At 39.2% G+C, this 15,754-nt stretch overlaps 1 protein-coding gene across 6 annotated transcripts in view; it reads left to right on the forward strand.

The window, feature by feature from the left end:
- SPOP (speckle type BTB/POZ protein) overlaps positions 1–15,754 on the forward strand; it is a 28,481-nt gene that overhangs the window by 6,506 nt on the left and 6,221 nt on the right. For 4 of the 6 annotated variants that reach the window (XM_080369766.1, XM_080369768.1, XM_080369765.1 and 1 more), the window contains 5 exons: positions 8,978–9,116; positions 9,487–9,608; positions 11,224–11,375; positions 11,492–11,619; positions 15,252–15,429. In XM_080369766.1, the coding sequence (XP_080225892.1) occupies positions 9,039–9,116; positions 9,487–9,608; positions 11,224–11,375; positions 11,492–11,619; positions 15,252–15,429 (658 nt within the window). In that variant the 5' untranslated portion in view covers positions 8,978–9,038. Of the gene's footprint in view, positions 1–302; positions 388–7,926; positions 8,093–8,977; positions 9,117–9,486; positions 9,609–11,223; positions 11,376–11,491; positions 11,620–15,251; positions 15,430–15,754 lie in introns of those variants that run through there. The other 2 variants (XM_080369767.1, XM_080369769.1) reach the window with 2 other exon arrangements.

Genomic DNA, 15,754 nt, shown 5'->3' on the forward strand with positions numbered 1-15,754 from the left:
TTAACTCAATAATGTTAGTCTTGAATGATTACAATATTCAAATATGGGTGTAGATGAATGCCATAATTTTTATTTTCAATGGGATTTATGGTAAGATGTAATATTTTTTTGTTAAGGTAAGATTATTAAAATTATGCTAGGAAAACCATCACACCTTTTTGAAGTCAGTGTGATCTGTTCTATAGAAAACACGGCTGATGATTTTTGAGGAAAATATAGAAGGGTTGGAAGTGGAAGTTGGTTGGAATTTGATTCCCCTCTCCTTCCTGTCCTTACTCTTTTTCATGTTGATGTCTGATAAGGTCAGAGAGAAGACTAAACAAAGTAACTTTGAAAATTAAGGACTCTTTCTGCCTGTAAAAACAAGTGTCTGAGAAGCGTTACCTGGTAAGATAGGCTGCAAAGAAGAGTCTTTTTCGAGTGCTTGTAATTGCTATTTATTATCTGTTAGAAATAAGTGCTGGAGTGAGCTTGCTGTTGGAACGAAACAAGCAGTTGATTCTTACAATGCTTTTCCAAAAACCTGGGTGTGCGTGCTGATTCTGAGGGTGCTTTTATTGGGTAATTGCATGATCTTTACATTTAGCAGGTTAAAATAATTCTCATAACCATTTTAAAGTCATGCTGCAATTGCAAGGAGGTGAAAGAATCCAGTAGTTTGGTGTCTCATTTTGGCAATGCTTTGTAATCTCTAAATAGATTATTTGAAAACTTAATTTCCAAAATCATAATGGCAGAAACTGTACTTCAGCTCAAGTTGGTTTTGATAAGCTCGTAGAAATATTAATGCAAGATGGCAACTGGAAAATGTTATGTGAGGACTACCAGATGTTTGTATTACCGGAATGTTGATATAAATAAAAGGCTCCAGAGGGGATTATAGTCTTGGTGATTTGCTAGAGATCAGATCTGCAATCCCATTTGAGTGCTTTAGCAGTGTTTGGTACTGGGTCTCACCACAGTAGATTGAAAAATGCAGTCCTGCTTAATTTTCAGTTTTGGCTTGTTCGCTGATTAGATGTTGTACCACTTAGGCATTTTCTTCCAGTTATTTTCAACTCCCCAGGAATCTGTTGGGATTTTAGAGGTGTGAGGTATTTCTAGCAGTGCATTGCTCTTGCAAGAGAAGAACAGTCTACACAGGGGAGAAACCCCCTGCTGTTGCCAGCCTGTTTTCAGAGTGAGAGCTTTCCCCAGAATGTTAGGAAGTTTTTGTGGCTTTATCTTTTTTATTGGGAAGATGAGTTACATGCTATGAATGTTTTACTTTTTAAAAAAATTGTTAAAATGGCAACTGAGTTACTTGCAAGTGACAGGTAACAATTTACTATACAAGTAGAAACTGAAGCTGTAAAATACTTTTTATGATTTGCCTGTGAGGGAGAATCTGTCTTCAATAAGAAACCTGATCTTATTTCAGAAAAGGGTTTTGTTATTGCCTGTGAACTCTTTTTATTTTAGAAGTCTGCTCAAGCTGATTGTTTCTGTAAAACCTTAGCTAGTGTGTTTGAATTGCATTTTTGCTTGAGAGGAGAGAAATGAGCAGGAACGGATTGGCAGGAGGGAAGAGAAAAGCGGTGAAAAGGAGAATTTGGAGAAAAGGAAAATAAGAGGTTTATTTACTTTTAACGTGCTTATGATCTTAATTAAAAAATTATGAGGAAGATTAACTTCTGAGGAAAAACAGTTTTGAAGATTTAAGCTTTAAGCATCTTGGGATGTAGCTCAAGAGGATTAAAGATGGAAGTAGAAAGAGTAAAAGGCAAGTATCTGGTGAAAATAGGAGTGGTGACAAATGCAGCAGTAACTCTAAAATTAAAAAAAAGTTTTATTTGCTTTTAAGAATTTGATTACATTTTATATTGACTGCTGTGGGTGTAATTCTAATATACTTTGGGTAATTTGTAGTTAGGGTTGGATGTGATTGGAGGGGATGCAGTTTTCTGCATCTGTTCGAACACCAACATGAAGCAGTCTTAGAAGAATGTCAAAAATATGACTTGACTTAATGACTGAAGAGTAGAAATTTTCAGTGGAGGATTTGTTTATAAAAGCAGAAGGTTATTTAGAGAACTCTTGGCTGCTTCTTACCACCAACTTCCTCTCTCTTTCCTCGGTTTAGTTTTAGCTGTTTGCTGTTTTATCTGGCGATATTTGGGGAGGAGGGGGAAGGGATGGTAGGTGGTCTACAGCTAAAGAATGATGGTTGTTTCTTTCCTTACAAAATACATGTAAAACTTGTAATTCTCCCTACAGTACTGATGTTTCACTGACAATTGTCCATCCTTTTAACAGTTTCTTACAAATTACAATTGTTATAGGTGACCAAGCCCTTCCCCCCCCCCCCCCATTTTACAATTGGAGAATTTGTTTAAGGGGGAAAAAAATTAAAAATATAGTGGAAAAGAAACAGTTTTTGAATACTTGTCAAAGTGGCATTTTGGTTACTGAATTCTAGTGGGCTGCCGATATTCAGTGCATTTTGAGATGACTATCTCTCTTATTAATTGTGTTGAAAATTATTTTTCTGAGTAACTCATCTTTTTTTCCATGATCTGGCATCTCAAAAAATAAATAAATCTGGATGTTACAACTTGATAATGAGTTTTCTGAAATAAACTGAATTAAGATCTATGTGTCTGCCTTAATTAAAATCTTTTTATGCAGTGTCCACAGGGCCCTGTTATGACCTCAGGAATTTGGCCTTCCATCGAAGTTCCTGAGTGCTACTGATGGTATAATGGGGACAAGTTACAAACTTGAGTTAGGATTGATGTCTAGTGCCTTGGGATCAAGAGAAAAGCACAGGACTCTCAACATGTGACAGAGATCATTTGCACTCTATTTTGAGGGGGAGCCAGGTTCTTTCTATTTTTTCTGTCTCCCAAATGAGTTGTTGTAGGTCCTTTAGCCTGGTATGCATCTTTCACTGGATGCCAGTTCATTCCTTTTATCTTTATGCTGTGATTGTGTTGATTTTTCCAGTTTATTATCTTACTACTGAAGATTGTAAATAAAAACCCATGTCTCACTTTGAGTTTAGCAGTTTTTGTGGCGATCAACAGGGTACAGATTAAGTAACATTTTTTTTTTTTTTTAATTGTAAAGTACAAAAGGTAGAGGAAGGTGTAATGCACATGCTCCTGGTTTTTAGAAAGTGTTCAAGCTTAATTCACTAACCATTTTTTGGCATGAATTATTCTTTCTTCTAATTCGGGCACAGTTAAGTCTGTATAAATACCATTCATGTTACTCCCCTCTAGTTTGTTTTTTCCAAGCAGTGATTGGCTTCTTGTTGTAGAACTGTTCACACTTCTTTGTTCCTGAAAGATAAGCCTCTTGCTTTTGGAAACCAGTCTTACTTTCAAGATGTAGCTCTCTGTTATACGTCACTTTCATCTTTCCGAAGTGTGTATTTCTAATCTGAAGTCTAATTTTATTGGTACAGGTTATTTGCTACGTTGCAACTTAGAGTAACCTCTGGAATTCACCGTGGCTGACTTTCAGCCTGCATTTGTAGCTAGACAAAATTTCCTACCACACAGGAGACATTGCAATCGGTATCACTTAGCCTGTGCTCATGACTGCCATGTGAATGCTTTGCCCAGCATTGCTTTCCTCTGGTATGATGCTGTGTTTAGTATACACGTTAAAATCTGAAAACTTAAGCATTTTATTCATCTGCTAGTTAAACAGCATTGCATCCCATTTTGCTCTTTCTGTTGGCTTTTTTTTTCCCCTTCTTTTTCTTTCTTTACAGCAGTGAATTCAGACCTTCCATTGTCCTTTCCAGGGCTTTGAAGAATGTAGGAAGATACTGGTCTTTTCCTGTGCTTCCATATCTCATGCCCTTGTTTTATTGCTCCAATTATCTTCATCCTGCTCCTTCTCTCTGGGCTGTTCTTGGATAGTCTTTGATACGTTGCCGGTTCAAGAAACAACCACCCCATTTTTCGAAACAATTTGTAAAAGGAGTATATTTTTAATAGGCTTCTGTAAGTTATCTTTTGCTGAATAAAACTTCCTGCAAATGAATGTACTTGGAAATTTCCAGTGTAAAGTACTGGTTTCTTAAAAGGGAGTTGGTTTATCTTGAGTAGAAATTGGCAGGCTATTTAGCAAAAGTCTAGTACTTTTGAGGCCTCTTCTAGAATTGAGTTAATGTTCCCCACCTCTCTTGGGTCAAGTCTTTGCTGCTCACAGAATATTTTTTGATGATTCCTACAGTAGATGAAGTTTTGAGCTGAGAAGTCTTGGTACAGCGGTTAAAGTCAGGAGGTAATTAAGAGGACAGAGTAGTAAGGGAACATTTCCTGTGCTTCAAAAAGGTCTGATCTGGCTCAGGTTCTTAGACAAAATGTTCTCATCTGGCAGTGGTTGTGAATGAGGTGAGAATTATTCTTTTTCTTAACTGTAATCTTAACTATATCCAGAGACAAGGGCTGTTTGTTACTTATATCGAAGGAAGTGAGAAACTCACAGGTTGTGTGGGCTAACAGGGGTCTGTAAGATAATATTTTATATTTTGTTTCCTGTGACTTGATATTTATGCTTTTACCATCAAGTTTGTCCAGGCTTCTCCTGACCAGAGAGAATTTTGATGCCCAAACTATTTACAAAATGTTTTCCTAAAACCTCTGCCTGTGGCACTTTTTAATTCACTCCTAGTTCAGAGATGCCAGCACTGTTAGTGAAGTGTGAAGTGGTGAAGTATTAAGTGTTTATGAACAAATAAACAGCAGGGGTGCCCTGCCGATTTCAGAACTTTACCTTAAGTCAGCTGTGGTTCCTTTTAAAATGCATTTAATACTGGCCCACGCCAGAAGAGCGATTCGGCGTTTGAAGGTGGGACATGGCATGCTTCTAAGCATAAATTTCAGTGACCTTTTATGTGCTTCCCCTGGTGGTGTGCTTGATAAGCAAGGCAAGTGGCAGGTTTTTCCTTACTGGCAATTTTTGCAAAAGACAGTGATTGGTATTACCCGTTTATTCCCATTATGACTTGCTACAGTAGTAAAAGTACCAGTGATGTCACTTGATGACAAGTATTTGACAATTGACTGTTGTATTGAGCTACGTAGGAGTATGTTGGAGTTTAACATCACTTTTTAACTGTATTTAACTGCCTCACAAAGCATCTGTAGAAAGCTTTGACATACCAGACTGAAAGTATGTTCCAAATAGTAGAAAATCTTTAAAATCTAGAAACTTTGAGCCATTTTAAAAGCATAACAAATGACGCGCTGGCATGCAGCAATTCTATTAGCACGTTGTCATAACTTTTATTACCACCTGCCTGTCCAGGCCATCTGGGAGGAAAGGATGGAAGATATAAAAGTGACAGTTACTCGGAGGATATTAAATGGTCCTGTCTATCTCAAGCTCATGCATTTGTCTTGTCTTTAGACCACAGAAGCTTTCTAAAACTTGTTCGCATATGTAAGATTGAGGTAATGTTTAGGTGCATCTTAAAATCTCGTTGAAATACAGAAAGTAGTTGCTAAGTTTCAATTTTTGCATCACATGATTATTTTTCTTCCCCATGTATATGGTTGATGGCTACAGCCCTCTGAAGTTTGCTCCTTGGAGGCCAGTGAAAGATAAGAGGAATTTAGTATTGACTTCTGCCCTCCATTCAGGAAACCCTTCGATTTTGTAGACTGTTCCAACAGGCTTCATGAATGTGCCATTGTAACATAAAAAGCTGTTGTTTTTCTCCTCTTTGCCTCCTCGTTAATCCCTCATTTTCATGCCATAAAGGGAGGTGTTACCACTAAATTTACCCATTTGTCTTTAAGGAGGACCCTCTGGAGTCTTTTAACTGTGTAATTACCTTTAGTGTTAAACCACTTCTCTAATGTGTGTGTGTGTGTGTAAGAGATACTTAATTGCTTCAGTTTACCTGGCAGTAGAGGTCTTCTTACAGAAAACTGTTTATTGTTGATCCATACCTTATGTGGAAATCTGTTCCCTAGGCAAACTGTTCTGGAACTGTTCTGTGTAATTTTGAAGCCAGGCAAGGAGAGCAGCTTTGTGGCCTCACAGGCACTGGGAGGATGCTGATCAGACACTGCTGCTGCTGACTTTCCAGCCATTCCTCACATGTTGCTACAGGGTGTCTTGGCCGTGCCCAAAATCCCTCGTAGGAGCAGGACTGCGTAGTTTGTTGTGGCTTGAGGTTGAATTCACATCTCCATTTTGGCCTTGTATGTAAGGAGATGGATGGAAGGCCATAGTGTTATCATTTCAGAGAACTCAAAAGTTATTTTAAGCCAAGCTAATTTTATGTATTTTCTTCATCCCTTTAATGGTTCTTAACTAAAAGTTGCATTGTTTCTCACTCTGCATAAGGAACTATCTTAAAAGAGATAGGAACACTTTTGCAAGTACTTTGAGTAAAAAGGTGTTAGTTAAAAACTATAATCACTGAAACTAAGTAGTTTTAACAATAAACCACAAAAAAAAATCAATTTCATGTCCCAATCGTGTTTTATTTATTCATTGTGCTTTCTTCTGGTCAAACCTTTTCATTAGGGTTAGCATCTTGTTGCTTAGTGAGCAGACAGGTTGCTGTCAGTGAGATGAGCTTCAGACAGAAACTTCATCCGTTCCCTGGTTGCTTATTCTCCTCTCACCAGTTTGTGTCCCAGTTGTTTTGCCTGTGCTATAAAACAGATCACTGGAATAATGTAGATTAAAAATGGCTGTGAATGTAACAATGCAGCAGCCTGGGTGGAGTTGAGCAGTGCTTCTCGGAGCCCCGAGGGGAAGGAAAGAGCTTGGTTCTCTCCTGACCGTAGACTGAAACCAGCAAAAAGGCGATTTTTCACCCAGCCATGGAGAGGAGGAAGTGTGCTTGTGCTGGAATTTCAGGTTATATCTGTGCCCCAAAGATGTGTGGCTGGAGACAGTCAAGTGATGATGTTCTTGGGAGGCAAGACTGAATGTTGCCCATGGAAGGGCGATTAGCTCAGTATTCAAAGTACTGTCTGCTAATTTTGGCTTAATTTGAATGACATGGAGTGGAACAATTGAACTTCTTTGAAGGAATTGTGGTAATTTTAAGTTTAATGTAGTAAAACCTGCAGCAAGTACCTGAAGTGCATGTTGATGTCCCTTTTTGAAATGCTGATTTTAAAATCAGCATCTTAAAACATTCTTTTTTCTCCTCATTCCATTTACACAGCACAAACTGTGAATGCAAGAAGTTTGTAAAGCAGTTTCATCTGAGAGCACTTGGTTTTAGGTTCATGCTAGTTGCCTGCAGTGGAGATCTTAAGAGTTAGTTGTTTGCCCCTGAGCTTTGCTCCAGGAAATAAATTTCCATCGAGATAAGCGTGCATCTCTGCAGGGTTAGATGCTTATTTCTTAGCTCCTGATAGCCAGTATCTCTTTTTCAGTGTTTACTTGGCTCACTGGTGCTTTTTTTTAAAGAAAATTAAACCTGGAAAAAAAACCCCACTGTTGTTTTACGGTTACCTACTACCGGTGTACCGGTATTTCCAGGTACTGTCTGAAGGTGCATACAGCTCCAAACCGAAGTGCACAAGCCGTAGGCTGGAGTGGAGGCTGATGCGAGCCTTGCTGGGAAGAGGTCTTGTCTGCAGCTGGAGCCTGCATTCAAATCCACACCTACCCTGCAACTGCACTTGAAGGCTCCAAATTATGTCGATAGCAGTTTGGGAGGAATTATGTGCCTATATGTTGGATATGTTTATTGTGAACATTCTTCTGTTGTTTTGAGGTGTGGGATTTTTAGGTATATATTCTCTGTGCTTTCCACCATTTCCTTTCAACAACTAATGACTCAGCCTTCCTCAAGAGGTGAGCCTGTGCTTTACTTCCACCCACCCACACACCCCCACACACACCCCCCCACAACAAACCTCATTATCAGCCTTTGTATTTATAGCAATTCATGCTGCAAGATAACGATTTTATGTCTTTTATTCACCCTTTTTTTTTATCCTTCTGAGGACAAAACTTAACAGCAATGGAGTTCTTGTGGTTCACTGTCCCGTGCAGTTCAGAGGAAGGCAGATAAATACCACCTGTGAAACAGAAAGTGTTTAGCAGGAGGCTAAACTGTAAGGCATGTGTGATGCTTTTATATGTCAGAGTTACAAATCCTAGTTTCCAGTTCATCTTGGAAGGTATTTTGTGTATCTGCCTTGGAGATCAGGACTCAGAAGTCAGAGATGGGTTAATTATTTTGTTTTAAAACCTCCCTTCTGATAACTAAGTGCCTTTTTTATCAGTTGTGTCTGTGTAGTCATTCAGACGTGTTGCAGTGGTTTTAACCCTGTATGTTCTCTGCAAATTACAATTTGACTTGGCACTTATGCTAGTGAAGTTTTCACCTTCTATAAAGGCAGTGAGAATTTCATCTGGCCTGAGGGATTCAGTTTGATGTAGAGAAATCATTACCAACACCTTCCCTAATATAAGTCTTTAGGAGAAGGTTTAAGCTATAGGGAATTATTCTGTTGATGTTACTGGGAGTCATTCTGAATCCAGGATTTTCTTTTGCTGTTGAGTTAGGGTCGTGTGTTGCTACTTGTAGCTTTTTCACATTAAGAACTGCATTTGTTAAATCTAATCTCGGAATAGTCTGAGACTCTCAAAATTAAAAATAGGGAGTAAGTAGTGAGTTGAAATGGTGGCCTCAGGATAAAGTAGTAAATCCCAAATCAAGTGGGGAGTCTCCTGTTTGAGTCTTGGACTCCTTGAAGGAGATTATATGCTAGGCTTATTCCCACAAGGAGCTGCATGTTGAAAGAATGAGTGGAGGTTGTGTATCTCCTCTTCAGAAAACACGGTTGCACTTTGTGTAACAACATATTTTGAAGGTGCATGGGGAGAGAAAGAAAGCATGATGGCTTTAACTTGTGTCCCATGAGATTTAACAGCACTCCTGACATTTTTTTTCTCTTATGTTCTTAGTTTTGGGGTTTTTTTATCTTTTTGGGACTGACAGGGTGAAGATTATATATTTCTTCTGCTGAGTTGTGAAATTCTGTTTAATCTTCAAACTGGCGATGTCAAGGGTGCCGAGTCCTCCTCCTCCGGCAGAAATGTCGAGTGGACCTGTAGCAGAGAGCTGGTGCTACACTCAGGTAAGGCTACACTGTGCTGAGATTTTCTTGAGATAACACAGTTAGAACCTGTGGTAAGAAATTTATTCAAAACAAGTTTAAAGTCTGGGGTTTCAGACAATGTCATGCTTGCTACAGTGAGTGTTCACCAAGGCAACAGTCAAATGTTGCTCTCTGCCGTTGGAGGAACTTTGGAGGAGGCAACAGGGGAAGTTGGAGTGTTCCAGCTGTCGCTGCCAGCCATTTCCAGACTCTGTTGTCTTATGTTTGGGGGTTATTTGTCACGTAAAACACTCAGTAAAACTTCCAGGTTTTTGAGTTTTGCCTTTAAGATGGCCGGTATGAATGAGCATGAATGACCCTAAACCAGATTATTATCCTCTGTTTAAAGATCAAGGTGGTGAAGTTTTCCTACATGTGGACCATAAACAACTTTAGCTTCTGCCGAGAAGAAATGGGTGAGGTCATCAAAAGCTCAACATTTTCATCTGGAGCCAATGATAAGCTCAAATGGTAAGAAATAGAGCAGAGAGGTTCACCCTGTTTGTACAACTGTGTGAAAGAATTTGGGGTTCTATAACAGAGGAAATCTCTAAAAAACCTACTGGTACTGCACACAAGTTCTTGCTTCCTTGCATGTACAGCATATGCCCTGGGAGAACTATTGCTTCAGCACAATTGTTGGACACACAAAACAAATGTTGAGGATCTGGCTATTTGCAGTGTTTCTCTGATAATGGAAACATTTGGAGTAATAGAAGCCATCACTGGAAGGGAGGCTACTTCCTGCCTTGAAGCAGAGATGTGCTGTGGAGGATTATTAATGTCTTAAGCTTGGGGGTTTTTTGACTGATGTTCACCTTAACTGGCTGAGTATACTTAGCCAGCATATTCAAGCGCTATTTCAGCCTCCCAGTTTCAGTCCCTAATACTCCATGTTGTTAAAAAGATAATTTTTGCCTGCACTCTAAATCCTGCAATTTAAGACTATTGCTACTGTATTACTTTCCTCTTTATGACAGCTTTTTGTGAATTCGAAGACTTAACACAGAGGTGATCAAATTAATGATGTTCTGTAACTCCTTCTATCCAGGAGTTTCTGCTTCTTAAAGATGACAATATTTTTGCCCTTTTCCTTTCCTTTGAAACCTTTATCTCCCCTGAGTTCTCATGTAATAGCCAGTAACTCAGAGTGGACTTCGGTAGAATGTGTATCTTCTGTGAGTTGTCTGACCTGGTAGATCCATGGACACCTGGTCTTTGTTTTATTCCTTGTTGCTGATACTGTTTTAGCATATTTTTTTTTCCAAACCTCCTTAGGATAGAATGCAGCAAATCAGCCACTAAATTTAGTGTGTGCATATGTGATACAACTTGTGTTCCCTTCCTTTGGGTGGCAGACGTGTGCTTTCCTTGGAGTGCTTTTTGTGATTAAATTACCTACCTTTATAACCTTTGCTAGTCGGATCTCATTCTAATGTCTAGATCTTTCTGATCTTTGGTGGTAGTGTTGTGTGTTTCAGCTGTTAGTCATTTGGCCTAGTTTTTGCTGTCAAGTTTCAGGTCATGGAAGTGCTTACGAGTTAGCCTGTTCCTGCACTTACTCCCTTTTCTTCACACAGGAGTAGTTTTCTCTTGCCCTAGTATTAAACGTTTTTGAGAAACTACCAGCTTTCCAGAAATCAGTTTTTCTCTTCAGTTGCTTCCTGTGGAGTTTTACCTACTATTTCTCTGGATTTGTTGCACTGCCTCAAATCCATTGCCTCCATTCTACTATTTCTTTCACTTTCCTTTTGTGAAAGTTGTTATTGAAGGTGCTCTACAGTAATTTAAACCGCGCACACCCCACACCCCACCCCCCTCTTTTCCCCTGTATTTTTTGGAAGTGGTTTGCTTGTGGTTTGTGCCTGTGTATTATGACCTGGCTTGAAGGCGTAGCATAAGGCTGACTGTAACATACAGTTCTACTCTATTTACCTATCTATTATTTCCTTGTGGTTCAGTGGCTGTTAAACAGAACTTGTTGTACATTTTATTGTGAAAATCCTACAATGCCCTTTCTTTGAAAGCTGTGAATGACCTGCCAAAAACTGTTCCTGACATCTCATTCAGATGCCTGCTTCTACAGGTGTTTACGTGTGAACCCTAAAGGCTTGGATGAAGAAAGTAAAGATTATCTATCCCTTTATCTGTTGCTGGTGAGCTGTCCAAAAAGTGAAGTTCGAGCAAAGTTCAAATTCTCCATCCTGAATGCTAAAGGAGAAGAAACAAAAGCAATGGGTGTGTAAAAACGGTGTAAAAACTCTTTCTGTCTGATGGGGTCAGTTGTTTGTCTATTGCAGTTTGATCAAGCGAGTCACTTGGCTGGTATTTGAAGCACAACATCTTTCTTTCAGAGAGCCAGCGAGCATATCGATTTGTACAAGGCAAGGACTGGGGGTTCAAAAAATTTATTAGAAGAGACTTTCTTTTGGATGAGGCCAATGGACTTCTTCCAGATGACAAACTCACTCTCTTCTGTGAGGTAAGTCTTCCTGTACAACCGATAGAATAGCAGTTCCATTAGCCTCAGGTAGATGTGACCTTGGTTTTCATCCTTTCTTTTAAGGAGTCAGAGGTGTCAGGAAAAGTACTGGATGTTGATATGGCACTTAAATTTTTATTTGTGTGTGTGAGTGCACACACCTGTGTGGCTGATGGCTTTTTCTGTGTGATTCATCACGTTTCACTTCCATTTATTTTTTATTACTTTGTATTTGTCTTTTACCTGTGATGATGATAGGAATTAAGCATGTTTGATTATCTTTTCCCTTCTGGTTTAGTGTTCACATCCATCTGTTTGTACTCCTTAATTTGAAACTCACTTGGGATAATAACCAACACTAGTTCTGTAGTGGAAACTGGCCTGCCTGTTACTTGTCTACTGAATAAAGAAGTGTTTTCTTTATTTTCCTAGGTGTGTCTATATAGCCAACAAAAAGAAAAAATTAAGAAACATTTAAGAGAAAGGAATTTTACAGTAACCACAATTTTCTGTTCATTGTGTTTTTCTACAGCTGCTTACAAAATTATTTCACTAATAGGAATTTCAGACAAAGAGGCAGACAGTTATTTCTAAAACTAGATACTTAAGTTCAGAAACCTTAATGAGCGAATTCAAACTCTCTAATTTAGTGTCTTCAGAGCTTCTGCTGTCTTACTTCCATTGTCTTCTTTTAACTGCAAAATACATCCTATAGCTGTGATTTTTGCCGGAAGATAGGTGGGATGAGTTGTCCTCTCTTTGGATCTCCTGCAGTGTTTTATGGGAGTCTTTTTTTTCTTTTGCTGTGTTTTCTTTCAGGAGTAAAAGAAATGCTTCAGTCAAAATTGTTTGACTGCTGGGGTTTTGGTTTTTTTGTTTTGTTTTGGGTTTGGGTTGGTGGGGTGGTTTTTTTCAGTTTTGTTTGGCCATCATAAGCATGCACATTTAACAAATATCTCCTAAAGCATGTGTATTCAGTCAGTAACAGACATTGTCATGGAGGGAGCCCTTCCTTTAACGATTGTAGTAATATGGGAGGAGAAGAGGGCAGTTATCTTGGATAACATCTCTGTAGGTCTGGCAGTTACTCTTTCCTTCATGATAGAAGAGCCAGAAAACTTAAAATCGTGGAGCAAAACTCAAAAATTAATGTCTGAGAAGGGAATTTGTGAGGTCCAGTGCAGATAAAACTGAGATCCACCAGTAGTCTTGGCAACTAGTACTACATCAAGTAAGTCACTCCACTCTTTACTGAATTACTCCCTTCAAAAGCTCCAGCTCAGTGTTTTTGTTTGTTCTGAATGAAGAAAAAAACTTGCTGGCTTCACCTGGCCTTGACAGCTGTTCTCCCAGTTTGTTCTACCAGTGTAGCATGTAAGAAATCTTAAGCTTAGTGGTATCAGAGGGGAATGTTTTGTTGTCTGGAAACAGTCTGGTGAGAACTTTCAACAGTTTGGTTTGGGGTTCCCCCACCACCACCTTTTTTTTTTTTTTTTTCTTTCTTTTTTCCTTTTTCTTCCCTGAGCTTATAAGTCTCTTGGTGTGTAACCCGGTGTGCCATATCTCTCCTAATGCTTCCCTACTGGCCACAGGTGCCAAGTGATGCTTCTCACATCTGTACTTTCAGCAAGCATGTTTTATGTGTAGAAACTCTCTAAGGCATTAGCAATACTGGATGTTGAGATGCTTTATGTTGGAGTTTTCTGTAGACCTGAAGGTTGCTGAATGTCTCTGCTGCACCTTCTCATTGCTTTAATAAAATTAAAAGGAAAAAGCCTTTTGCTCTCTGCTCATGTCTGATGCTGAACATGGATAATGTCTTGCTGAAAATGCCATTAAGGCAGAGAATGATGTTCCTTGTCAAGCATTTCATATGTGACTTCATTTAGTTGTCAGTTTGGGGATTTTTCAACCTCAGTTTTGCAGGTAGGGTTGGCTGTTCATATCCCAGCTGCATTACTTTTTGCTGTTTAAATTATATTCCAACATCATAGGCAAATATCATTCCACTAAATCTCTAAGAAGAATGGTTTTACCAAAGTTATGGCAATAGCTCTCTTCTGAGCCAGGCAGTGTTGGTTCCCTTGCTAAGATGTTGACTTTACCTATTTTGACCTCTAAGGCTGGTCACCACTCAGTATCTACAAGTCTAAACTTATGTAAAAAGTCATGTGATAGATTTTTGTGTCAGTAACATGACTTCCTTTCATATATGAAGAGGATTTGTTGATTGAGACACAGTTTGGAAGTCTTTTTTGGCTGGTCTGTAATCAGTGTTGGATTCCAGCAAGGGATCTACATCTTAGAATTCAATTCTAATGAATCTGAGTTTTCATCTATCCTTGAGTCGGTGTTACTGATCTACATGTCACAGGGCAAAAAGTTGATATAACTGTCAAATTAATGACAAAGAATATTAGCTTCCTCATATTTGCTCTGGCTAATCGTTAGTGCCCTTTGGCAAGCAGCATCTGGTATTTGAGTTTGAGTGTTGTATAGTTTGTACAAGATGTGGCTGCCATCAGAAACCCACTGGAGGTTTCTCAAGAGTTTGGGGTATGTGCTGTCAGCATGTTTTTCCCTTAGAAGATGCTTCTGTCATCTCATTTCATAATACAGTACTTTTACGTAACTGTGAAGCTTCCTTTGCTGCCCATTGTTCTTCTTTGGCCATTGCTTATTAGTAGAACGGAAATTTAACTTGGACTTGACAGCAGATCCAGGAAGGAGTTTCATCTATGTTTTCCTGTCAATCAGCTTCTTCCTTTATGCTTTGTTTTAGTGGGGTGGTGTTAGTTACTCTGATCTTTCCTAGTTGGAGTCTGCTGTAGAAGGCTGTGATTTACTGCATGTTTAACGTAAGGGTTTGGTGCTGAATAGTCTTTTAACTGTTCCCTTTGTGTAGATTATTCATCAGCTGGTATGGCTACCTGTGGTCCCTAACAGTGTCTGCTTTAGAGCAGGTGATAAGGAATCTCTCTGCCTTTCCCAAATCCTCCTAATTACTTGACAAAAAGCTGCTTTTTAAAACTTACTGTTTAGTTTGGGCTTTTTTATTTTATTTTGTAATGTGATCGAAGTGTTGAACTACTAATAAACTTAGAACCAGAAGCAGCAAGATATTTGAGGGGTCAGACACTGCCTTTGCATACATGTATGGATGGGATGCAGTGCTTGGTTATAGAAGCTCTGCATATACTTCATTTTCATTTGTACTGCTGTCTGTATTGCATTATTGATTGGGGAGGGTTTCAGAGTGTCGATAAAAGGAAAGAACTAGGTCAGATATGGTGTCTGTAAAAGCAGAAAAAGAAGGTTCCACTTCCTTAAGAAAGCATCTAATAAAGTTATGATTAAATTGCATAGAGGTGCTGTTAATTTGGGATTGAAAAGAAAATCTACTGGTGTGATTTAGGACTTGGGATGGGCACTAAGGCAGGGTAGAAAGGATGCTTTAAAAATGGAGGTATTCTTAATCATACAGTGATTCTGCAGTGATTCTGCTTGGGAGGTGTGGGTTTTGCTTTGCATTTCCCTTCACCTGCCCTGGAAACAAGAACTTCCTGTAGGGAGTTTAGTTTTTCCAGTGCATGTTTGAGTTTTTGGGTTGTTTGCTCTCATTTCCCCTCCAGGTGAGCGTGGTACAGGACTCTGTCAATATCTCTGGCCAGAACACTATGAACATGGTGAAGGTACCAGAGTGCCGCTTGGCAGATGAGTTGGGAGGACTCTGGGAGAATTCACGCTTCACGGACTGCTGCCTGTGTGTTGCGGGCCAGGAGTTCCAGGCTCACAAAGCCATACTGGCAGGTTGGTATTGAGCTGGATGGGCCTTAGTAGGATAGGAGACAACAGCCTTAAGGAAGGTGGATTTATTTTGAGCTACTTCATCTTTAAAGGAGGCTTCTGCAGCTCTTTTAACTGCAGAGTTGTAGTACAAGGTTGTTTTGTGAGCTGTTACAGGTAGAGAAGAAATACCTACTTAGTTTTTAATTGCCTATGTCCTCCTATGGCAAGGATGGTAGGAGAATTTTTTTGTGGCTGTAGTGTACTAGAATGTATTCCTAAAGTATTTGTAAGCAGAAGTTAGCATGTTTCCGGAGGAACACTTTCTTGTAAAGAAACATACCTTACC

The sequence above is a fragment of the Falco punctatus genome, assembly GCF_963210335.1.
Source record: "Falco punctatus genome assembly, chromosome: 19".
NCBI lineage: Eukaryota > Metazoa > Chordata > Aves > Falconiformes > Falconidae > Falco > Falco punctatus.